The following is a 27,661-nucleotide window of genomic DNA, read 5'->3' as shown; positions in this document are numbered from 1 at the left end:
CTGTTGCTTAAATATTCATTTTGAGGGTAAAGTTTTTCTTTAACTGGTCATGTATGCATCTAACACTTTTATTTTTAAATCTTCCGTTAAATGTGAGGATGCTTAGGCACTGCTGTTTGCCCCACATTTTGGACCACACACGGGGGCAGTAGAGGCTATCATGAATTCCTGATCTGCTTTAGCTGAAGACATCTGAATTCATTTACTTTTCCATGAGAAAGAGAGAAAGCTAGGGGCTAACAGTTATTAGTCTCTCAGCCAGTACTGAAAGTCGTGTTTGAAGATATATTGAACATTCCCATCTTCAAGACATTTCTCAGAGTAAATTAGCCGAGGACACGTCACCAGTGACATTTTAAAGAAATTGATTCTTTCCTATTTCTAAAAGGGGAAAGTATCCACTGTGGTTTCTTTCAATAAGATACAGCGCAGTGACCAGGTCAGAGGCAGCTAGTGCAGGAAATATATGTTAACCCCTTTGTAGGTTAAAAACACAGTATAAAACAATATTTATTGTTTTCTCACCAATATCTGCATTACAGAATATTTAGATTTAACTAATTTTATTAAATTCAATTTACATTAACGTTACATAGACTAGTGTAGTACAGTCAGTGTCAAAAAGAATGTTTTTTCACTACTTAAAGTAGTTGCAAGCATAATGCTCTCTTGCTCAAGTTGCATCCCACAGACATGCACTGTAAATCATTCTAAATGGACAACTATTGCCTAAAACCACACAAAGGCAGAGCTGATAACAGGACTAGTTGCACTGAAAAGGGCTTGTGGCATAACTTGCCAGACAACAACTACATTTCCATTGAATAAACTATTTTAAAAATGCACTTTTTAGGAGAGAAGTGATGCACAGAACAAAGGCAGTAGTCTACTGATCAAATGATAACGATGATGAGAACTCCCTGAATTAGGCAAGCAGGCTAGTAAATAAGGGGCTTACACAAAAAAAAACAAAAAAACATACAGCTCTACTTCCCTAGAAAAACAGTTCTAGCAATTATATTATGGCATTTGTTCATTTATCCAGCATAGGTCAGGACTTGTTATACAGGTACAGGTATGGAATCCGCAATCCTGTTATTCAGAAAGCTCCAAATTATGGGAAGGCCACCTCCCATAGACTCCATTTTATCCAAATTTTTTAAAATGATTTCCTTTATCTCTGTAACAATAAAACAGTGCCTTGTACTTGATCCAAACTAAGATGTAATTAATCCTTATTGGTAGCAAAACCAGCCTATTGGGTTTCTTTAATGTTCAAATGGGTTTCTATTAGAATTAAGGTATGAAGATCCATATTATGGAAAGATCCGTTATTTTTAGCGTTCATTTCTGCCTATCGAAATTTCGCTAGGGATCTTGCGCTCAAGGTCAATTTGCATAGGGTGGGAAATTTAAAGCTGTATGGACATCTTTATGTTAAATGTTGGTGCATATACTTACAAATGACACTTTTTAAAACACATGTCCAGGGAACCTTAATAAAGACAATAGAGTTGTTATAATGCCCTACACATGAGCCCACTGTAAAGTTCCATATGTTAGAAAATGTATGGAGAAAACCGGTTACCATAAAAAAAAAATTTAACGACTTTTGCAGCCTATCACTCTGAAAAAACTTTTCCACTCACAGAATATGATGTAAGATTGAGGAAGATCTATGCACTCCATTGCACTTCGCCTGATCTGAGCTGGCAAAGGCAAATCTGGCGAAAGAGGTATCTTTCAGCAAAATCCGCATTTTAATGAATTTGCGGAGTAACGTCCATTCACCGAGCGAATTGTCACCTGGTGATAGAGTGCGAAAGACTGCACCAGTTAGTAAATTGGCGAAGTCCCTGCGTGCAGAAACATTAGCGAATTGACGCTAGCATTAGCCACTTCACCCTTTAGTAAATCTGCCCCAAAGCCTTTCTAAGTGATCACTTCTATCCCATGGTGAAACAATAGAATTGAATGTTCTACAGAGCATTTATAGCAGATTATGAAGTAGTATCTGCGCATTATCCACTATCAGTCTGCGAGGGAATTTCTTATGAAAAAAAATGTCTTTCACTATTTATGTTCCAGACACTTACAGAATCTGGTGTTTTTTGGGATGTTCTGGCTCAACATCCTATCAAGGGATTTACCTCAAGTTTTTTCTCAATTATTGAAAGCCAATATACAGTGTGTGTGTGTATGTATGTATATATATATATATATATATATATATATATATATATATATATATATATTAGGGATGCACCGAATCCAGGATTCAGTTCGGGATTCGGCCAGGATTCGGCCTTTTCAGCAGGATTCGGATTCGGCCGAATCCTTCTGCCAGGCCGAACAGAATCCGAACCCTAATTTGCATATGCAAATTAGGGGCGGGGAGGGAAATCACGTTACTTTTTGTCAGAAAACAAGGAAGTAAAAAAAATTTCCCCTTCCCACCCCTAATTTGCATATGCAAATTAGGGTTCGGATTCGGTTCGGTATTCGGCCGAATCTTTCACAAAGGATTCGGGGGTTCGGCCGAATCCAAAATAGTGGATTCGGTGCATCCCTAATATATATATATATATATATATATATATATATATATATATATATATATATATATATATATATATATATATATATATATATATATATATATATATATATATATATATATATATATATATATTATATATTAGGGATGCACCGAATCCACTATTTTGGATTCGGCCGAACCCCCGAATCCTTTGTGAAAGATTCGGCCGAATACCGAACCGAATCCGAACCCTAATTTGCATATGCAAATTAGGGGTGGGAAGGGGAAATTTTTTTTACTTCCTTGTTTTCTGACAAAAAGTAACGTGATTTCCCTCCCCGCCCCTAATTTGCATATGCAAATTAGGGTTCGGATTCTGTTCGGCCTGGCAGAAGGATTCGGCCGAATCCGAATCCTGCTGAAAAAGGCCGAATCCTGGCCGAATCCCGAACCGAATCCTGGATTCTGGGATATATATATATATAGGCAGATGGATCAGAGCAGCAGTCTGAAAAAAAGGAACAATGGGTAGTTTCCAGCAGATTATATTTCCTTTTGGGTGAAAGCCATACCCACCACTTATCATGTACTGGCAGAAAATGAGTAAACAGCAGCCTTTTTATTCAGACATCTACAAGCCAAACTGAATGAAATCAGAATCTAAAACCTGGGGTCATGTAAGAACTGCTGCTGGAAATTGTTTTTTAAAAAGTTTTTAACCTTGCTGGTATTAATGATGCATACTTCAAAAGTGTTATTCGTGTTAATGATCAACAATTGAAATATCTTCTTTCAGCCTGACATCCATCAGAAGAATACTACATCATCTTTCTTAGTTATTTTAGTACATAACCTCACAGGATAAAAAGTCATGTTTTGAACTGATCACATGAAATACCAAAGGTAGATTAAGTGGGGTAAACCCCTGCACCTTTATACATCATTCAGTATAATGTTTCGGGAGCAGACCCCTTCCTTAGACATGTCCACCCCCGAAATGTTACACTGGATGATGTAATAAACATGCAGGGGTTTACCCCACTTCACCTGCTTGGTATTTCACATGGTTATTCTATTTGGAGAGGTGCCAACCTCACAAACCAGCACTAAGCAATTCTTCACATTGAGAGGCTGGGGGAAAGAGGGGCATTTGATCTGTATGCTTTAAAATGAGACAGTCCAGGGCACAGGTTTATTCAGGCTTTTTGGTTCAGGCCTCAATATGCTTTTAATCACCCATAGCCTACATTACTCCCTACACCACAGCACCAGGAAACTTGGATTATATTTTAAATTAGTCTCCAATTGAACAATTTTCAATACCTGTAATTTCCATAATTTTCCCTAGCATATTAAAATATCATAAAGCAAGTAACAAAATAACCTAAAAAATAAAATAAGACAACACATTTAGTGGGCTGTAGTTGGGATTGTGTGGATTGGAGTAATTCTATGTGGATCATTTGGAAACAATCTCTTAAATGCCCACTTTGACTGCAGCCCCTGAAACACCACAGTGGAGGTGCAGTCGGGTACCACTTGGCCAATTTTTCAGGAATAAGTACCATTGATAAGTGACATATAAAGAGGTCTCCTGGATAAGCACATGTATACAGTGGGGATCATTTATAAACATTGGGCAAATTTGCACCTGGGCAGTAATCCTTGGCAACCAATCAGAAAATTGCTTTCAGTGCTCAGCCTGCAGTTAGCGGAAAAAAGCTAATCATGGATTGGTTGCTATGGGTTGCTGCTCAGGTGCAAATTTGCCCAATGTTTATAAAAGAGTCCCAGTATCTTTTGGTGTCACCAAATATATCCACCCAAGTGGTCTCTCTCCTAGTTCTGCATGGACTTCAGATCTGTTTTAAGGTAATGAGAAGAACTGCCACCCATGTGAAATTGCTGGTGGTAATGTGTTTCACCACTGACACCAATGCGAATATATTTACAGGACCTTAAGGGCCTGCAAACAGTGCAGTTTACTTGTGGACAACATATCTCCTCATCTCCCATTGCCCATGGGAGCCATAGCTATCAATATTGCCAAATATATATATACATTATTACATATATTACATTGTGTATTACAATTAAGAAAAAAAACTATTTTTGTGGCACTTTCCCTTTAGCAGGGCCAACGCCTTTCACACATACATTGATAGAAGAGGTGTTGAATACAGATTAAAACATAGCTGTTAACCTAATTCCCAGTGATCCAGAACAAGGAGTACATTCGTGATGTGAACTTTTGTCATGGATTCCACATCAATGTCACAGTTGCAAAAAAGCGTAAGCATCTTACATTCTATAGACTACATAGTGGTTCAATGGGAATATTTTCTTACATTCAAGACACACGGCTCTCCTCCATCAATGGTTATAGCATAAATAAGGTTACTAAACAGATGTCAATGAAAGCTGTCAGTGTACACACATTCTATTACACCCACTATTGCCAGCAATCACTGTAAACAAACAGAAATAATCTGTTTAAATCAATATCTAGGCATAACTCTAAAGCAATTTGATGCTGGTGTCAGCAGCAGGAGAGGGGAGGATGTGAGAAACACTTGGAAAGCACTGGGCCTATTCCAATGGGCCTCCATCCAACTACTACTGTGTCATGGAATTATTTTCTGTTAGAGGGCCAGTACTGTAAAGCATCAGCATGTGGGAGCAGGTGTGGAGAGTGAACTATTACCCCAGCGAAATTAGGCCAGACGTGTCTCTGCATCTTTATGTGCATTGAGAAAACTGGACAACAATTCTGAAAGTTTGCAGCAGAGGGGGGGGGTCTGTCTCTGTAGAGAAGGAGCCTAGTGACTGACTTTTTCAGTATACTATGGAAATAAGTCTGATTAGGTGACCAAGGAGAGATGAGAGAGACGTGCCAGGTGTCTGACTGGAGTGATTACCTTTCATAGCAAAGCTGTGCTTCTAATCAGACAGGGAGGAATCTTTTGAAACCAATGACAGGATTACGCAGTAACTGCTTCCCCTGACACAACTTTTACTTTTCATTTTGCATCTGAAAAACATTCTGCGGCAGTTAATAACATGGAGAGCTTCCAGCCCTCTGGATTAAGCCAGCAGGATTCAGAGCTGCTTCTCCCAACTGCATAGCTTATCGTCTGTTTAGAGTAAAGTCACAAAACCAGCAGGGCTGTAAGGTTTGGAGACAAAGGTTTTTCCGATCCTGTAGTTGGAGTTCTACAGATATTGTACATACTTGCAGCCCTACATTCCAACAATCAACAATGAACATATTACATTTTAAATATACCCATCTCTTTATAAATAGAGCTTGGCTACAATAACGTTATCCAAATGTTATTTCAAAGGACTTTAGAACATTATTCGATGGACGCCTTTGTGATCTGCGCTTGTTGCTTTGAGTGGAAGTTACTAGAATACCAGTTAGTACTGCAATGGTACATTAGCTGTTATGGGCAGAGATACATTTCAGCTGAGTAACATATTAGGGATTTGGCCCCTATACTTTTAACATTCTTCAAGGATATGCTCACCAATCATCCTGATTGCTTCTGTGGAGCTAGACTAGAAATTATTTAACCAATTAAGCATCTTTGTACTTATGGGCAGCAAAAGACTCACATAGGAATTTAGTGCATATAAACTCTCATTGCCTTGCTGTGGTCATTGTTTTTGTCTATGTTGAGGCATTGATGTAAAGGCAAAAGATGGACCATCACACTTTTTACAATGGGAGCAAAAGAAAGCTTTTTCCAAACAGCTGAAGAGCAGTACATACACAATGAATTTGTTTTTCTCCTTCCTTTTTTTTTTTTTGTAAAGAAAGAAAAACAGTTACATTTATGTTTGGGAAGTTATACTTATGTGCACAACATTTTAAGGTTTCTTCTCTTTTTTTATAATGAGATCAACTTTTGTGCCAATAAATCCCTAAATCCACATGAAAAAATATGGAGCATGAATCTAGCTGCACAGGTTGCTGGAAAAACTGCAACTGATGAAAAAAATAAACAAAATAAACCAACAAACAAGACTGAACTATTTCTATAACATATATCCTCTCTAAGCTACACACATACAATAGATTTACTTCAAAGACAGCTGTTGCAAAGGTAGAACTAAACAAAACACTGTCTCGGTTTACATATTTGAAGGTTTGCTCTTATGGGATCAAGACATGCACTCTCCGTCTACAGAGAGAAAAAGTGCTCCAGTTTATGTATCCTCACAAAGGCAGAGTCCTCGCATGCAGCCAACCAGCTTAATCGTGAACATAATAAACAGATTCTATCACAGCTGGGACAACTTTCCCAGAATACAGCAGGCAAATAAAGAATTATAATAACGGCCAGCATTCTGTGCTTAGACGCTAGCATTATAAGAAAGGTACCACCTGTCTCCTACCTAACCTCAGGAAAATAGAAAAACAAACATTTTCATAAAGATGTACAAAAGGCATTTATCACAAAAAATATCAATATAATTCATATTACATATTAAACACGTTTTTGCTGCAATGGTGAAAGTAAAAAAAGAAAGAAATACGTGCTAAATGCCTCCATTGAATGAACTGTACATAATCTTTGCAATTAAACAGACATTTCCATTTAAAAAATGGAAAATTTACCAGGTGGTACATTATGCCCCTGCAGGTAAAGGGGCTTGTGTCTGAGGCAAGTTATTCAGCTGAAGAGGCATGTCCCCAAAATGTTGTATATCCCTTATGTGACAACACATATCACATCATTCCCCCCTGTATATATTTGTTTCTGTGTGCCAGTCCTAATTTTGTGTAGCTAAACTGCCAGAAAATGCTAGAAAAGGCAATTTCTGATGGTTACATGATTGAAATGACAGGGAGCAGAGAAGCAGCCGAGAAGCTGTGGTGTTTGTGAGTCCTTTTGAGTTCAATATTTCTGCATAAATATGACTTCAAAATCAGTTTTTTCATGCAAATATGAAAACTAGATATCGAGACACATATTTATTCATGTATTTATTCATTTATTTATTCAGGAACATGATCCAATGTTACATATAAGTGTGGTAGAAATATCTAAAGGATGATAATTTGTCATAAGTGAGGGAGCCCATGCATTAAAGCACAAAAAGCTGACTCTTCAATATCCAAGTCGATCTTAACAACACAGATTTGTGGAAGTGTGTCATAGCTTGAACAAAGGAGATTTTTGAGGATCTACAAAAAATTATTGATTCTCACAAGGCTGGAAAAAAACAAAAAATTGAAAGAGAGCCTGGACTCCAACAGCCCACTGTCTGTACAAATGGAAGCAATTCATTGTTAAAATCACAAGGAATGGCCAACCATAAAGATCACACCAAAAGAGACTTGTATAATACTTCGGGAGGTCTCAAAAAAAAAAAACCAAGCTAATGCCTAAGGAACTAAAGAGATCTCTTACTTTAGCGAATGTCCGTGTTTATGAGTCCACTATCAGGAGAACATTGAACAACAACAATGTAAATTGCAGGGTTGAAAGGAGAAAGCCATACTATACAAAATGAGCATTGCTAAACATCAGACTACATGGATCAGTCTACATTCTGCCACACATATGTAACGTTGGATCATGTTCCTGAATAAATAAATGAACAGATTTGTTCAGACTACATATATCAGAAGATGTTTGCAAAAATATTCGGATGAGACCGAAGTACAATGAAAGGTTGTTACATTATGTTTGATGTAAGGTAAACACTGCATTCCAGTATAATATCCTTATGCCATCTGCGTAACAGGATAGCATCAGTATCATTGTTTGGATCCATTTTGCTACCTCTGGACTTTTGATGGTACTTTGAATTCTGAATGCTACCAGCAAAATTTGCAGGGTATCCATCTTGCAACTGAATCTTAGAGTGGGCCATGCAGTAAGACAGATATGTGAAATGGGAAGGAGCACACCAAAATGTCCAGGCAATGCCTTAATTCATATGCAGATTTATTGAGTGCACAAGCTTTCGGGGTCAGAACCCCTTCCTCAGGTGCACCTGAGGAAGGGGTTCTGACCCCGAAAGCTTGTGCACTCAATAAATCTGCATATGAATTAAGGCATTGCCTGGACATTTTGGTGTGCTCCTTCCCATTTCACATATCTGTATAGTGTTTGGCTTGGAGGCTGCCAGGGATACGGATGCACCCAGCAAGCAAGTAAGTGGTGTGCGGCTAAACATTATTGTTGATCCATGCAGTAAGACAACAGGAGAAGCCCACCAACATCCCTGAGTTTAATCTGTTCATATGCCTAAAGCAGGTGCTAGGTCTAGCCCTCATAGCTGCAGTTATTGCTGCCCAAGGGGAACACACCCAGGGGTGCTTCGCCAATGAGGCGAGTTGAGGCTGTCGCCTCAGGCAGCAGCGCCCCACTAGGTACCAGGGGCAGCAAAAATGCTGCTCCTGGTACTTTAAGAGCAAATTTCCAGGGGAGGGGGGGCAGCAGCAACTACTGCTGCCTCAGACGGTGGAGGGGCCAGGATCGCCCCTGAATACACCAAATACTGAAAGCATGCACACAGTTCACATAGCTTTGCCACCCACACACAAATTTATAACTTGGATATTTTTCCTCACCAAATAAAAGAATAAGCATTATTTTTACACTCATTTGTATAATTGGGTTCTCATCATAGTACTTTGGTTTGGAGTCCTACTAACAACAAAAAAACGAATACAGAGAAACAAGCACTGAATTAAAATTAAACAAAATTACAAGCTATTTTCGGGGTATGAATTCCTGAATGCCTCATTTCTTCCTATAATTTTGCTTAAGTAAAAATATAAAGTAATCAACAAATGGCCTTCTGTTCTCTAGTATCACATTCCTGCAGTATCTAGCACTAGAAAATAAGTTTTTGTTACATTTTAGGAGGACTTAAGGTGGCTGTGAGTGGACCCTCAAACATACTTTGGAATGTTTTGACTGATGACATGGGATGGAGACAAATGGTTACTTATATGTATCTACCCATTAGGTTGGTAGAGTACCCTTAATATAACATTTACTAAAATTCTGTTTAATACAAATACCTTACAGGTACAGGTGATTGCAACAGAGATGAATGATGTGTCTGCTTATTAAATGGACACAAGCTTTACATTAGCATTACAGATTACATAAAGCTACTGCTACACATATGAATCTCAAATGAAGTTTACAAATCTATAATACCTATTTTAGAAGTGTCAAATGAAATTCATTGTTTCAGTTACCATTTACGCTGCTGGAGGAGAAATAAATCCTGTATTAGTACAATATGATCATTGAACTGCTTTCTGCCAATGTGACAGTTTATGGTTCCACTCCTAGGCATACATTTAAAGGAACAGTAACATTAAAAAAATGAAAGTGTTTTAAAGTAATTAAAATATAATGTACGGTTTCTCTGAACTGGTAAAACTGGTGTGTTTGCTTTATAAACAAGCTGCTGTGTTGCCATGGGGGCAGCCATTCAAGGCTCAGGTTACATAGCAGATAACAAGTGCACTCTGCAGAATATCAATATATTCCATTACAGAGTTTATCTGTTATCTGCTATGTAACCTGTGACTTTTCTCCTTTTTCAGTACAAATGGCTGCCCCATGGTTACACAGCAGACCTAACTTTTACCATGCAGGGCAAGAGTATATTATATTTTAAATACTTTAAAATGCTTTTATTTTTTGGTGTTAGTGTTCCTTTAATTAAAAAATAAACAACTGTGGAACAGTCTGTGGAAATCTGTGCTAGTTATGACTCTCCAAGTATTGAACTCTGTTTAAGTTTGCCAATTAGTTCAATGTATCTTTTAGCAACATGTACATGTTTATACCTCTAATTTAAATGACCCACAGCTACTGTTACAGAACACTGTTCCCATATATTTGGGTGCCAAGCAACTAACATTCATTCATCTCATTGATTGTATGATATCTGCGGCTAAAACCCTCTGTGTGCCAATTGTAGCATTGCTTTTTTATGTTGGGTTTCTTTTAATATTGAGATTTTTCTTATTTATTAATGTTGACATAAAACAGCATGCTGTGTGCATATCTCAACAATGCGACAGAAACTAATTAGTCTTTTAAATGTAAACGCAGAGTGATTATAAACCAAGTAATTTCATGATTTCTGCACCATAGACTCTAGGTTTAATACACAAACGAAGCTCGCAGCAGTTTTCGAGTATTACCGTGTCTCTGACCATTTTGCCCATCTCTTCCTTGCCTGTAGCACTTTGTGATCATCCAATCTGGGTAAATTGGATAAAGTAATTATTTGCAGAAAGCATAATTTAGTGCATTAAAAGGAGAAGAGGTGAGCGCTTGTTTGAAGTAACACAAAGAGCTAATGTGCACACAAATTTAGAAACATAAGGAAAGGGTCAGTTGCTTCTTTCATTCAAAGCACTGGACCAGATGAAAAAATATAGGATATTTTTTTTGTTCTAGAGCACCAAAGGCCTCATTCACTGAAGATAGTTATGATTCAATACAATCTGGCATTTATCATTGAAATAAAAAGTCCTTATTCAGATTGATCAGTTAGAAAAATATTTCCTCCTTTAATTCTATGAATATTGATGCTGATCAAATTAACTGGTAAAATATTTTTGTAACATTGCCCATAGACTTCTATATTAATCAGCAGCAGACCAGTATTCCTGATGGTCTGTCTTTTGTGATATGAAATTGCTGGAAAGCTTGGGCAGGGCTGGACTGGGGGTTCCCCCACAGAGCCGCCACACTACACATGCACGTGCTTATTATTTGCCGCAACCTGCCTGAAATCTTACACTAACCAAGTGTGGTCATTTTATCACAGCTCTCACACAATGCTGAACACTAGATGGTGACACTGTTGATGCAAATCTACTATTTGTACTATCTACAAATCTACTAAATATAGAGCAGGGAAGTCAACCTATATAACTGTTCCGTATTCATATCTAAATATACATTTACCTAGAAGTAACATTTTACGAACAAAATAAATTATACCCTTCTATTTTCAGACTTGAACAACAACAAAAGAAGCATACATTTTTACATTTTCATTTTAAACCGTGCATAAAATAAATAAAATTTGGAATTGAGAGTTGCTGTGGTTTCAAAGGCTGTGTATCCATGATCTAAATGGTCAACGTGCCTTACACTCTAATCGAATCAGTTTTGTTATAATTATATAAACAAACAACAAATCAGTTATAGAAAACAAATAATTTAGATACACAATTTTGGCTCTTTAGTGTAATAATGTAGTTTATCCAAAGGAACACTGCATGTGGTGGTTAATAACATTCAAGAACATAAGTGCTAAAGTCTGCTAACGTGCCATTTTTTTCCTATTTTTATTCCTATAATTTAAAGGTGAATAAGAAAAAGCTCAAATGGAGGGATTTCCATTGAATGAAGTCTAATATGTGGCAGATAATATGAATCTTCATTTAATTTGTTCTAATTCTTGAATGTGACTTGTAGTCTGTACAGATAAAGCTATGTTAGAATGTGTATCAAACTTAACATATTCTTATTCAATTTAGAACATCACATACATTGGACTGCATGGAAAAAGCATTTCTTTATTTCAGAGGTTTGTGGCTAATGGATTAATGGTTTATAGAACCTATACCTGCACCAGTCCAGTTGTACAAGATCCCTAAAATGCTTACAGCTGACATGCTACACTATAGCTCTTCATCAGTGTCACAGCACATGATCATAGTGTTTTGGGCATAAGTTTTGTAGATTTGTGCTAGATTCACTGAACCTAAACAAATCATACTCTGCTCATCATTTATTTAGCGTGTGTTGATGATAAAGAAAAATGCATATAGAAGGGTATGCTTCATTTCTCATTATGATCATAAGGGAGCTGGTTGTTCTATTTTAAATAACACAACGGGGGCAGGGAGTGCTGGAGTAGGTTTTAAAAGACCTAAATACACCAAAAGTTGCCACAAGAGCACACCTCTTTACAGCAAATAAAAAGAATTATCAAATGTGTGAATACTGGAGCTCTGCAAGTGGTCAATGTATGTATTTAACGTAAAGGGGTAGTATAACCCCTTCTCAACACAAGTTCATTTATAAGGGCTTGTGCTAAACATACATTTTGAATATTATTTTTGTAATTTCTTGAGCTAAACAGGGACATTTAGGGTAAGGCCAGACGAGGAGATTCGGGGAGGTTTTGTCGCCTGGCGACTAATCGCCACGTCTTTTGCGCGACTATCTCCCCGAACTGCCTCAGTGTTGTTTTCCCCATAGGCTACAGTGCAGAGTCATCTGCGCTAATGCACACACGGCAATGCGTTTTCAATAGTTGCCCAAAGTTGCCAAGTTGCAAAAGACATGGCGATTAGTCGCCAGGCGACAAAACCTCCCCAAATCTCCTCGTCTGGCCTTACCCTTAAAATACATGTTTGGTTTTTGCCAGGAAGATTATTAGATTAGCAGTACACCAATAAACAGGTTTATCTGTGCTTAGGGAATGGAATTATCTACTTTACAAGGACCAACCATGGTTTAGCTTCAATTCCTGTTTACCCTGTTTAGCTGAAGAAATCTCAAAACCCATATTTTTTTGTGATCAAAATAATAGGCATAACGTTTTATAAGCACAAGCCTTATTTTTGACTCATGTTGCAATGTGTACCACATGTAATAACAGATTCTTATTTAATTTTGAAGATCACATATTTAGAATCCACTAGTAAAAGTAGTACACAGTTGAACATCTTTTAACATCTCAGGGAAGGCAGAATGTCTAAAAATTACTAAAGCTTTTGAGGAAGAATTTTAACGTTTTTTTGTTGTTTTTTTTTAAATGGAGAAATATAAGCATTTTACTACTATTATTTGCCCTGCTAAGGAAACAATGTTAATCATTTAAATGAATGAATTTAAAATGACCCTTACCTGCAATGTATTGTACTGAAATATAAAACTTACATTTGTTTTGTTACTAAGACTGCTGACTGTTACAGAGACACACATATAGATATAAACATGTATGACTGCGTGTAGTGATACTGCCTTTCTAATAATACTGCCTAATAATAATAATGCCAGGTCACCGTAGTGATTGCTTAGCAAATTCCCTACACATTTGGGACACAGTGGCTCCAAGGTACCATTTAATCACGACGTACAAACCAGCAGCCTCTATATTGGGAAACCCTAAATTTCCTCTGGTATCTCTCAATCTCCTTTTGAATGGTGGGAACATAAAGGTTTCACTTCAGTACACCTTTTTGACACCAAGAGTTTCTAACAGAGAGCCCAGTGTGAACAAATCTTTATTATTGTAAGTTTGTTAATAGCGAGTGTGAGGGTTCCAAAAGCAGGCCCTGGTACAAAAGTGGGGCAGGAGCTATGCAGAATTTTGACCTTACCATGCAATCCTTAATACTGATTATGATAAAAAGTATTCAATGCAACAGATCACGAATAAGCAGGTTCACAGAATTACTTGTCAGTTATTCTTCAATTATGTTTATTTACTGTACATGTTCTTACTACTGGTCTATCACTAGAGGTCAATGAATGCTTACAGTATGTAGAATTCAATCACAGTTTTGATCACCTTTAGAAATCCATAAGAGAGGCAGATTCAGCCTACAGTTAGGCAGTCTGGCGTTATATTTTTATATGCAGTTTCTGCAGTGAACACCTTCTTGTAATAGTAGGTATACACATTCATCCAAAACAAGAAATAAGGTTTTACCTCTTGCTCAAGGATCATGGACGAGGAGATGCAAATTACTTAATTATATCCCTGTGGTCAGCTATGCATCCAGACCTGTGGGTTTCCTAAGACAGTTACAGTCTAAATATTCCGAGTCACAATTTTGTAAGATCTCATCAATGCAAGAACCATACATTCCTAGTTGTGTTGAGCCCTGTTATTGTCATGTAAATTGGGGCCATGTCACTGTCCAAAAACTATTTAAAAGCAATTTGATGTTGTATATTGCTATTATATTCATATAAACAACTGTTCACAAACCTGTGGCCCTACAAGTGCAACAAAATACCACTGCCAGCTGTATTTAAGATCCCTCATGAGTTTTAAAGTTCTTTCAGTTTGGATAGCAATTGAGATCTACACCTAAATCCTGTTTTCTTGACAACAAATAATACTTTTAACTCCACCCTTTAACACATAGCTCTTGCTGTTTTTTGTTCAGCTTGCATTTACCAAATCCCTCTGGTGGCCAATAAAGGATGTATGCTGTAAAATGCATTACCGACTGACAGCATTAACATCTGGAAAAACCAGTGATTCCATCATTGCCCTCGGCACAAATGCCATGTATACAAAACATTATTACACTTTCCTGCAGCTGCTCTCTCTCTGGACCCTCACTCCAACACAGGGAACACAGGCTTTATGTGATATCGCTATCAATATTTACACACAAATTTGCTCTTCAAAAACGTCCCTTTTGCTAGCAATCTGAATTTCAATTTCTCTCAGGTAACGGAGCTACTTGGTTTCCATGGTAACCAAGCGCACACTTAGCTTCTGTCTGTTACAGGCACAGTCTGCATAATGACTAAGAGTTTGCTAGAGCAAGAGAAGAGGGAGGGGGGCTGAAGGATATAATAAATATTGTAGTTACTTTTCCATTCTTCTACCGCTCCGAAATCTGTAAAGCTTTGGTGAACAAAAAAACATTTTAATAAACTACAAACAAGCTAGCATTGAACTCTGTGTTCAGGCATGATTAGCAGAATGTGCTAGTGCAGGCTGCATTTTCAGCATTTTAAAGCCTGAAACAGAAGTGTAAAGAAAGATGCAATCTTAGCACTCATCTCTCACAACAAAGTGTTCATATTAGCTAAGTAAAAAGCATTACAAGAAAATAGAACCACCATGGTTTTCTCTAGGGCACAGGGGTTAAAGCTGAAGTTGCAATGCATATAGATAAATGCCTTCTCTCTACCAATACGGCAGTGGGCAATCCAGCTAAAGGCACTGGACTAAATTAAGTCCTCCCAGGGATTAATTTGGCTCCCAGCAAGACCAAGAACTTCACAGATATTCACATTACATCATCAGTTTAATAGTTTATGGCCAAAACACATATAACCCTCCTTTCCCACATTTCAAGTTAAGTGCAACCCAAGGGAGACATATCAGAATTTGGAAACATACATAGTATTACCTAAATTGCATGGCAGTCCAGAGCTTGTGATCATTTGAGACCATTTAAACAGTGTCACCTTCTTCTTCCAATATTCCTTTGCTAACATTCCCCGAAGTTCTATAAAGGCCGTAAATTAGGAAAACCACAGAATTTGGGGTTTTCCAGATAAGGAGTCTTTCTGTAATTTGGAACACCAGCCTTTAAAGTTCTATTACACACACAAAGATGGCAATACTTTGCCCCACTGCTAAAAGTCACGCAAACATTGGAGCGGTTGGAGAGAAACATGTTGCTCACGAGCTACTGGTTGGGGATTACTGCCCTGTAGGATGTATTTGCTTCCAGTAGTAATTCCAGTAGTAATTATATCTCTGTAGGGATCAAGTACAAGGTACTGTTTTATCATTACAAGACAAAGAAAATGATTTTTAAAAATGAAAAATTTTAAAAATGTGAATTATTTGATTAAAATGGATTCTACCGGAGATGAATACCGGAGTTTACTCATAAAGTAATGGCATATACCCTTTATTTGATTTCTTATTTATAGTTATATAGTTCCTCTTGTTTTTCTTTAAAAATCATAAACTGGCACATCTATATATATATATATATATATATATATATATATATATATATATATATATATATATATATATATATATATATATATATATATATATATATATAAAATATAAAAATCTTCACTTCTTTATTTGCATTATATTAGAGTCCAATGTTTCGGTTTCGTATCCTGCATTCTGCCCCAATATACTATGGAATGCAATAGGGCAACTGCTTCCCTGCTATTCCTGTGGCTCTTATTAAATGTCAGTCTTAACTATACCTTAATGCCAACCATCTTTACTGGCTTCCAAATCACTAGGACATTATCTTTTATTTTAATATAAATTAGTTAGTTGCACCCATATCTGCTTTACATAGTGCAACACTACTATGGGTAATGCGCTTGAGAAGTATGATTTATTATGGTCAGCTATAACATTTCTTAGCACAATTAATCTCTCCCACAATAAACATGAAAAACTGTTAAAAGTATCAAACTGTCTGCAAGTGAGGAAATTATATTCAGAATAAGATCACTCATTTTCCAAGCAAGCTTTGCATTTGCTGAGTGTCCTCACCTAAATTCCTCACTGACTGGGCTGCCCGTCTTTTATACATTATATGTGAAACACAAAGGAACCAGACTGTTCTGTCCACTTTATTTTTTGAACAGCCACTGGGAGCAAGTAAGGACGAGACAGCTGAGCACAGCAGAGGTTGCTCTGTGATGTCAAGGTTATAGAGCTGAGCTGGCAGACACAACACACCAACCTCATCTAGTCGTTTGTTAGATTTTTAATTTCATTTCATCCTGCGGCTAAATGAGAGGTTAGATTCTGGTATGTTTCCTCTAAATGCTCTTGCCAAACTAAACTGACTGTGTAGTTAAATGTAAGCTGCCAAACATAGGTATTCTGCTTTATTATTACATAGTGCAAGCTATAAATTAAGATCTACAGTTCAGCATAGTTTGCTATGACACATAAGAGTATAGGATCTCAACAAACACTGCTAATACTCAAATCCCAGTCTATCTATACCCTTTTTATAAGCAAGGTAAACATTTTTTCTTCTTCTGAAAAACGTCATAAGCACTGCATTATTTGCTTAAGCTATTTCGTTATACGTTTAGTACATCACAGAGGTGAGAATCGGCAGAATAGGTAAATTTATTCTGAAAGCTAAATGCATACAGTGTACTTGGTTAAAGAATTTAAACACAGGGTTAATCTTTTTAATCGGCAAAAAACTATGGCAAGTATCCTTATTCATGAAGAAGGTTTATAATTCCTTAAAATACTTTTTCTCTATATATATCCCAGCTGGCGCTAAAGATTTATTGCACAAACAAGGCTAAACCATGTGACAGTCCTCATACATGTAGCACCCAATCAGTACTTTGTATTCTTGATTCTAACTACTGACCCTAATGTAATTGCTGATTGCTTGTTTTAGGTTACAGAAACGTAACCTATATTTCTGTATAAACCAAACAGTTGAGTAATTTATTATATTAAAAATAGATTACATGTTAGGAAATACATATATTGCTTACACAGGATAATATCACTGAATTTCATTGTGTTGCAATAAAGATTCAATTTATGCCAATTGCAGTTTTATGGAAGCCTTTCTCGAGTATCTGTCTTCAAAAATCCTTTGGCCTAAACCTGCAGAAGTCACACGTTAGAGAAGTTACACTGTATGATAGTCAATGCTAAATCCAAAATGTAATTACAAAGCACACACACAAAAAACTAACATTCTAAGAATACAGGCACTTTGTATCTTCATACAATAGTAATGTTTGTGCCCCAGTCCAATTTTATTGTATTTCTACATTGGTTCCACTTTTTATTTATCTCTATGAACCAAGATTCTGTAAGTCATCAGAGATAAAAAAGCTGCAGCATTAAAATGGTATATGCCCCAAGCTGATTATACTCACACTGTCAACAGCTCAGTGAAGCACACTATAATTAGCCATAGCACATCATGAAATGTAGCTCTCACATCTTTAGCCACTTTTGATAGAGCTGATAATTAGCAGTGACAGACAAGAAGCAGTCATACATAGTTCAGAAGACATGCAACTATCCCGCTCGACTACCAAAGACTGCCTACTCTGTTTACTGGCAATTACATGAAAGAAATAGCAATAAAGGGCGTGCTTTCTGTATGCCTTCTGTTTATTTCAACTGAATTTTATAATCAAAATATAAAAGCCTAGCTTGCAAGATGCATAACAAATTTCTTTTTTGCATATCGATATGAATGTCAATTGTCTTGTTCTTTGTCTATTCTACCACACCTCAAGTAAAAGCAGGTGGTCACAAATTGCTTGTAGAAGCTATTTTTAGGGAAATTGCTCTCTTCCAGGGCATAAGTAGCACATGTTTATCATATACATAGCAGCTACCACCATTCACAAACTGTTAAAATCTGTTGAACAGTTAGAATACCTATAGGACAAGGAGGAATAGCCTACAAAGCTCTGATATGATGCGTTTAATTTTGCCATAAAGAACACTGCTTATCACTGGTAAATCTGGAATGCTAATTAGTGCTCCAGAACTCCTGTTTTTTTATATCTTATTCTCTCTCTGCTTTGTATACTGTTGTGGAATGGCAGATAGCAGTTAATACTACGGAAATGTGGCAGTGAAATGTGGCAGATAGCAGCTGTTAGCATATGTGCTGCTCTTTTCTTGCTTGCTTCCATTAATTTATTTTTTCTACCCACTAATTGCAGGTCCTTTGATTTTATAATCAGTCCCTGTCCCCCTATTTTTCTTCTTGGCAGTAAAAGGATGTCATGTGTCTTGGTGCAAGTTGCTTCTCCTCCCTTCTCAGCTTGCTAACTAAGCATGACTTGTAGGCAGGTAACATACAGAGCACAGCCACACAGTCCCAGCTAGCTCCGAGCAAGGACATATTGTGCAAAATATGCAGCCGCTGCTTCCTCAGACATCCATTTGTAACTGTCAAATGTTTATCACTGACAAATCTGTCTCTTCCAGGAAGACACTCAGGATGCAGATAAAGGAGAGCATGTAAAAGGCAATATTTATGGAGCCTTAAAAGAATTTTGACATTGCTCCTTACTCTAATGCCACAAGAAAACAGTCTCATCACTGAGAAAATACAGCAAACGGATATAACATGATTTAAGATTAAAAAAGCATGGAACAATATATAATGGGGCTCATTCATCATTGTGAAGTGTTACCACTGAGATCCCATGGGGGATCTGGGGAACAGCTGCTTTTTAACAAAGGGGCAAAAGAAACACTTGAAATTAAGATGTTTAAAGAAACAGATGCATGTAGATATAATCGTAAGATTTCAAATGTTTTGGGATTATAAATGGCTTACAATTATGTCATGCCCAGATACATATCAACTGTTATGAAAGAAAACTTGAAATTTTAGAAGTGTGATGGGCTTACAAAGTATATTTAGACTAAAAATCCTCTAACTTGGTTTGGTCAGGTCTCTCACCCTGAATTAAAGGATTATTGTATGAAAATAATTGATTTCAAATCATATCATCACCTGTAAACACAAAGAAAAGGTTTATAAATTGAACGGGCTGATAAGAAGATGATATAACCTAACAGGGCTAAAAATGAAAAGCTCATATTAGTATCAGTATTGCCTTAAAGGAGAACTAAAGCTTAACTAAAGAAGTAGGCTAGAAATGTTGTACGTGTTGTGCTTCTGTACCAGCCAAAGGCAACCACAACCCTTTAGCAGTAAAGATCTTTGTCTCCAAAGATGCCCCAGTAGCTCCCCATCTTTTTTTCTGCTGATTCATTGCACATGTTCTGTGCTGCTGTCACTTACTGAGCTTAGGGACCCACTCACAATATACAGTACACATAGAATATAAATGTCACAATATAAGACGAATACTACATGGCAGCACAGAAACCAGTGCAGCTAGCATCTGAATTTCATAATCAGCCCTGTAGCATCATCTTATATTTCAGGCAAACTTTATTTTCTGCTTGATAATTTGCAATGACCCCTAAGCTTAGCTTCTCAACAGCTGTATAAGAGTGTGTATAACATTTTAACCAATGAAGACAAACTTATAAATATTATACAATATAATCTAGATTTTATGTATAACATGATCATGAAATGTAAACAGTGCATCTTCAATAAATCTGAGCTAAAATTTGTTTTTCATTGTGCTTTATTGTGTCTGTGTGGAGGAAGTGAGACAGAATATTGTAAGAAAGCATGGACAATGCATTTAACACAATGGGGGTTGTTTAAAATCTTAATGGCAAAAACTAGATTTAATGTAAAAATTTTTTGAGAAAAAACTAACTTTTTGGGATTTATTATACCCCGAGGATGGAAAAAGTCAGAATCCGAACAGACATGCTGAGGTTTTTTTATAAGTCAATGGGACAAGTCCTGAAGATATCCTGATCTGTGCTTGGTTTCGTGCAATAATCCTAAAATTTTGTGGTTTTTGGGAAAAATACAAAAACAAATTAGTTTTTGGGCAGAAAATCCCAAAAATTTGTATGATTCGAATTTTTTCACAAGTTTTTTCAAGTTTTTTTCCGCACAGGAAATTTTCAGGAGAATCTATTGAAAATAAGGGAAAATAACCCATGCGGATTTGGTCGGAGTAGATTTCAGAAATTAGATATTTTCAGATTTTGATAAATAACCCCCCTTTTTCTAGGGTATGCAAGGTTATCATGCCCTTGGTATTGTAGCCAATGGACATGTAAAATTGATATAAGATTGCAACTGCGACTGCCAGGCCAGACAGGGGCAACTTGTGCTATTCATGGCCATCTCATTGAAAGAGGACTTTCTGTTAAAAGATCAAAAAAAAATAAAAAAAAACTTAGTTGCTGGTATAGAAGTACAAGGAAGCCCTAACTCGGTTCACAAAAAGACACCCAAACAAGTCTAAATCCTACTGTGAAAAGGGCCTTTTTATAGATGAGATAAAATAAAAACTTTTTGGCAAAAAGAGAGAGAGAGAGGACATACTACTTTTTTTCTGGGAAACTGTGTTTAAAGCTTCCAGTTGCAGGAACAAGAGCAGAAAGCCAGATTTACTGAGATTAGCTAGGATTCTCATTGGAGGATTTTTTGCATTTTAATACAGCCACTGGCTGCGGAAATTGGTGTTAAAGTGTTTGAAAACTTGTGCAATACTGCTTACAACCCTAATGTTGTTGGACTACAGCTCACAGCACACCTCAACCTTTATTATGTGCTACATTATGCTGGGATTTGTAGTCCAGCAACAACCAAGCACAGTGTTTACTACCCCTGTAAGAACTTAATTTTGAAACAAGAAATAATGGAATCTTTTTTGTTTTTGGTTTTTTGGCTTTGCATTAAATGAATCTTGTTGATCAAAGATGTAAGGATTTTATCTAGTTTAGATAGAACAGTAGCAATACCTCTATGGTTGGATGAAACAAATAAGGAGGAATGTAGCACAAAGAACTGACTGGTTAATAAAGTACATCAATAAATAATTGTTTTGAAACTTCTAATACAAAAAAAAAAAAATTAATCAACAAGGTTGGATTGACACTTTAAAAGAAAGATTCTTTGGTGAAGACATAAGTCTGAGAGGGTCGGTTTAATTTTTGCAGATGCAAGAGACATATGCTGAAGTAAAAGGGCATATGTCAGATTAAGGGAAGAGATCTTTGCTCAGCAAACTGAAAGCTGTTAGGACTCCCAATGGGATAAGGCTGTATATGAAGCACAATACTTCCCCTTCATTCTTTAACTTATGTGGCCATCTTGTCTAAGCTTTGAGCAATTTATTGTCATGCCTACTCAAAAACACTGTACCACAACTGCTCTGAATCTTACCTTGGGAATTTGTGTCACTTTATACACTGTAACCCTACCCACTCACTCATTGCCCCTGCTATCAACCCCCCCCCCCCAGGCATGCAAGCAGAGTAAGTTTCTGTACTGCTTCAGGTCATAATTGAAAAAGACAGAAAATGCTCAATATGACTCATGCATAATTCAGTTATCAGATGCCCAGAAGGGAAAGAATAGAGAATGGAACAGAGGTGATTTGGCATCTCTCTCTATTTCTATTTCTCTCTTTCTCTCCGCATCAACAGGAGAAATAATTTTCAATTACTCAAAATGTGTGCACAAGTTGACTCTTCCCGGAACTACTGTAAAAATAGAAGCAAACAGGACTGGCAGGAACTAAGCAGGATAAGGAATATGCATGACAATCCACTTACAGTCCAAAAATCGCAACAAAGGTTTGTATGATTTTTGGACAGTGTGTGGATTTTCCCGACAGATTATGTCAGACCTTGTTCTCAAAACTAAATGGAAACATGCCTCATATCCTTATTTACATGGGAAATGCCTGAACAGCCACTACTGCTCCTTGTTGTGAGCATAAAGTACTGTAAAGCACATGAGGTATTATGGAAGAACCATGGAAGATGTCAGCAGGAAAGAGAATCGCTTCCTAAGAGTACAAAACATTCCTTAAACCCCTAAGAAAATGGAGATTCCTTAAACACCATATGAAGAGTGGCAGGCAATATTTTTACATGGTTTGTTAATTATATTTCATTGTATGTACAAGGAACTTGTTCATAAGCTATTGCTGGATGACCTTGGATAAATAACTTCTCCTTGTCAAATAAATGCTCTGTGGAGACTCATCTGTTTTTTTATATCCATAGCACTAAATATGCTTTAAGTATGCAAAAAAAACCTGCATAGTGAGACAGAGCTAGGCACAGTAGTAACCTGTGTGGACTAAGGGCATACAGGTGATTGATCTAACTTTTCTTCTCAACATCCTTCCCCCAGACTGAAAGCCACCTGTATTCCTTCTCATCTGTACATCTGTGTTCAGCAGTTACAATCCCTCTAGTGGTTCTGGGAAGAAGGAGTGATTTGTCACACATGGCAGAGCTTAGGGAGCCCAAGGACAAGACCAATTCATAGGACACTGTTCTGAGCTGCTGCAGAGTAATTACAGGAGAGAGAGAAAAAAAAAAATCTACCCTAGCCTGACCTTCTGGTTAAGAAATACTTGCAATGGTTAAAGGGATTCTGTCATAATTTTTAAGATGTAGTTTCTATTTCTAAATTACACTTTTTACACTGCAAATAATTCACTCTACCATATAAAATTTCATTCCAGAACCAGCAGGTGTATTGCTTTTTAGTTGTAATATTGGTGTGTAGGCAGCCATCTTAGGTCATTTTACCTGGTCATGTGCTTTCAGAAAGAGCCAGCACTTTAGGAGGGAACTGCTTTCTGGCAGGTTGTTGTTTCTCATACTCAATGTAACTGAATGTGTCGCAGTGGGATCTGTCTTTTTCTATTGAGTGCTTATATCTACCAGACATCTGTTATCTTGTGTTAGGGAGCTACGATCTGGTTACCTTTCAATTGTTTTGTTGTTAGGCTTCTGGGGTGAAGAGGAGGGGGTGATATCACTCCAACTTGTAGTATAGCAGTAAAGAGTGACTGAAGTTCATCAAAGCACAAGTCACATGACTGGGGCAGCTGGGAAACTGACAATGTGTCTAGCTGCATTGAAGATTTCAAAATGAAAAAAATATGTTTGCTCTTTTGAGAAACGGATTTCAGTGCAGAATTTGGCTAGAGCAGCACTATTACCTGATGCATTTTGAAAAAAAAAAAAAACATGGTTTACCTATGACAGTATCCCTTTAAACTTTAATTCTCAAAATGTTTTGTTCACATTTCTACTTGAGAATTTTCTGGTACACATTAGCCCAGGGGTCCCCAACCTTTTTTACCCGTGAGCCACATTCAAATGTAAAAAGAGTTGGGGAGCAACACAAGCATAAAAAAGTCCCTTGGGGTGCAAAATAAGGGCTGTGATTGGCTATTTGGTATCCCCTATGTGGACTGGCAGCCTACAGGAGACTCTACTTGGCACTATACTCAGTTTTTATGCAACCAAAACTTGCTTTCAAGCCTGGAATTCAAAAATAAGCACCTGCTTTAAGGACCCTGAGAGCAACATCCAAAGGGTTGGAGAGCAACATGTTGCTCGCGAGCTACTGGTTGGGGACCACTGCATTAGCCCATCAATTGAAGTCATGAACTTGAGCAGTTTCACTTAAAAGTCTGTGGCACATTTGGCATTTTAACAACAAAACTGCTCTTAGGCTCAACTACAGAGGTCAAACTTCCTTCATCTGTCACCACTTGGGAACTCTGAAGAAAGTGCTCCTTGTCAGTTGCATTTCCAGCCATAGATAATGCAATTGCTGTTTTCAGTGAGAAGTGGTGACAAGCAATAAAGGGCTTTTTGGCCTTTGAGAGTACAGCGGCAGTCAAAATGTCACATGTGCCTCTGTCATAAAAACCCTTGCTCTGGTCATCTGTTTACACAAAAAAAGTCTAGATAACCAGATACAAACACAAAACCTTTCAAATCTATATTTATGACAAATGGATCATTTATAGTAATAGTATATTTCAGTAGCAGCTGATTACGCCTAGCAGCTTGATCACGCCTTTACATAATTTTCTCTAGGGCTAGATGCACATAGCCACACACATAAAAAACATTCACTAACAGAGCTAAAATAGTGTATATTTTTTTCAGAAGTAACATGAAGAAGTTTTTGAAGGTCAACATAATTAAAGGAGAAGGAAAGGTTAAAACCAAGTAGGATTTAACAGGAAAGGTCTATATGAATACACTAGTAAACCTTCAAAGTAATGCTGTTCTGAGTCCTCAAAAGAAACACTACATTTCTTCCCTTCTATTGTGTACACATGGACTTCAGGATCACACTTCCTGTTTATAGCTTAAACCTCCAGGGCTTGGGCATGCTCAGTTTGCTCATCTCCCCTTCCCTCCTGCCTTCCCTGCTGTAATCTGAGCTCAGAGCTACGAGCGAGCAGGCAGAGACTCAGGAAGGAAGTGATGTCACAGCAAGCTAATATGGCAGCTGCTATTGTAAACAAATAAAGATAGTGTCTAGAGCGGTTTACTCAGGTATGGAAAAACATTCTAAAGAATAAAAATGGTGTTCTAACTTGCACTGTTGTGGCTAATCTATTGGCAATAAATTGCCTTGGTAGCTTTCCTTCTCCTTTAACAACCTTTATCATTTCTTTGAAAATGGGTGATCTCTCCTGTATCTTACCTTCCAGGACTGTTAGCTTAGCACTGCTGTTGATCTCGCCAACGCTGTTAGTTGCAGTGCACTCATATATTGCTTCGTCTCTATGTACACGGAGAGGTTGAATTCGAAGGACAGATCCTGATCCATCGTCAAACTCTATTACCTGAGAAGCAAAAACTGTTAAAATCCGATATTCTACTTTATCAGTTTTGATCTATCAAAAATATGCATATTAAAAATATGCAATGAACTAAATTCGCTAATACATCTAAATACATTAAGTGTATTTCTGTAGTCAGAAATAGTCAAAAATAGATTATACTGTTGATATTGATATCTGTGTAGAGCTTTTGGGTGAAAGATTACCTTTTGATTATGTTGGTAAATTTTTTAAAGAGAAATGCCTACTTTGAAGTAATTGTAGAAGTGATTACCAATGACTGGCTATTCTAGTGAGTATGGCTTTACATAAAAATAGGTAGAAAGAGGAAATTAACTCATATTAAGCCAAAAAGACAGCTGTGATGAGTTGAACTATGAAAACAAGAATCTGAAAATATGAAGCACAGTTCTGCATGGAGCCTGCAAATGAAGCATTGCATCAGATGGCAATTAAGTATAGTTACAAAAGACACCCAAAACTAGAGAGCCACATACCTCTATTTCCTCCTGCTTTTTAGCCATAAACTGTCTTTTATGTTCCAAAACCTGTAGTTTGATAACTTTCCCCAACAAAAGCAGGCAAGGGTTGAGGACCATAAACAAAATTGTTGTGGCAGTCAAGGCATGTTAAGCCATAGATTTCATAAATGTCCAAATGTATAAACAACCAGCAAGTTTTACTCACAGCATTTACAGCAATAATTAATCTATATTTGACATAGCTGTTAATATCTACTATAACAAATGCTAGTGTTTGTTATTGGTAAACTTACAGATAAAATAAATTCAAACAATAATCTGTTATAATATAAGATATTAACTAGTGCACTAGTGCACTGAATTACCCATACAACAACTAAGGGGCACACAAGGGAGGTCATACACAATACACTTGCTTGTTACAAAGATAGCTGGCTGTTGCACAAATAATATTTTTGTCTGGCTGCTTCAATGCAATAGTATAAAACAGCTCATTAGCTTCCCATAAGAGCACACTGTTCAATAGACAGTAGGTATTCAAAAAAGGTATCTTTACATTTTACTCTCTGAATGGCCAATTACCTCAAAGCGCTGGGAACTGACTTTCTTCCCCTTCTTCATCCAGGTAATCCGTGGCTTGGGGTCTGCTGTTGCTTGGCACACAAAAGAGGCCACGCCACCTGATATTCCAATCTGGTCATCGGGCTTCCTGACAAAGACTGGCTCATCTGCAGCAATAGAATTTAGAACATGATGATTGGACAAAGCACAAGTGGAACTTACATTTAAACACTGTCACACATACAGTCTAAAAAGAAAGATCTTTTCCACCTGTTCTTTCTACATTAGTCTTTCAAAGAAAATAATATACCCTCCAAACAAGGATTACATTCCTAAACTGGAAAAAAAAAGACTAAGAAGGAATAGACAATTGAATGTGTGTGTGTGTTAAAGTATCAGAATCATATGATGCTGCCAATAGAAGATATTGCTTGGTTTTACGATAAACATTCACATATTAATGTTGGGAATGACAGCATTTTACTTTCCAGCATTTGTAGCCAACATTTTTTTTGGAAAAGAGAAAATTAGAACCAAAACTCTTCAAATGGAAAGCAACCATGAAATGAGGTATATGATATTATAAAAGTTACAATAATAGAATAAATACTGCATATTATGAGAGAATAGTTCAAGACCATGCAGACCAATCCATTAATAACACAATATGGATTAGGTCTTGGCTACCTAAGTGCTGTCACATACTGCTCAGTATGACCACACAAGGCAGACACATTTAATGGATTTACATGACTAGAACAGCAGTAATCTGTCAGTCAATAATTCAGGAACGGTATCAATGGAAATCTGTCAGGCTGTGATAACAGTATTGATCGTAGGGACAGAACCATGGGATCATTATTTGCGGGAAGCTACAACCCTCTTGTTATAGCCACTACGTGACGAAATATAAACTGCAACATTGCCTTTTGCCCCGTTCTTATGGCATAGTAACCACACAACTTAAAGCAGTGCTACAGAAAGCTTTGCAAACTACATTTAAAACAAAAATAGAACTAACAAAATTCAGAAGGAAACTACTGTTCCATATT

General features: G+C 37.0%; 1 protein-coding gene across 21 annotated transcripts in view; it reads right to left on the bottom strand.

The window, feature by feature from the left end:
- Nucleotides 1-27,661, bottom strand: part of ptprf.L (protein tyrosine phosphatase receptor type F L homeolog) — a 634,602-nt gene that overhangs the window by 75,412 nt on the left and 531,529 nt on the right. For all 21 annotated transcript variants that reach the window (XM_041589192.1, XM_041589193.1, XM_041589197.1 and 18 more), the window contains 2 exon segments: nucleotides 26,631-26,776; nucleotides 25,428-25,569 (listed from right to left, as the gene is read on the bottom strand). In XM_041589192.1, the coding sequence (XP_041445126.1) occupies nucleotides 25,428-25,569; nucleotides 26,631-26,776 (288 nt within the window).

Source organism: Xenopus laevis, chromosome 4L (genome assembly GCF_017654675.1).
Source record: "Xenopus laevis strain J_2021 chromosome 4L, Xenopus_laevis_v10.1, whole genome shotgun sequence".
Taxonomy (NCBI): Eukaryota; Metazoa; Chordata; class Amphibia; order Anura; family Pipidae; genus Xenopus; species Xenopus laevis.
This window is presented reverse-complemented; position numbering and strand designations above follow the sequence as displayed.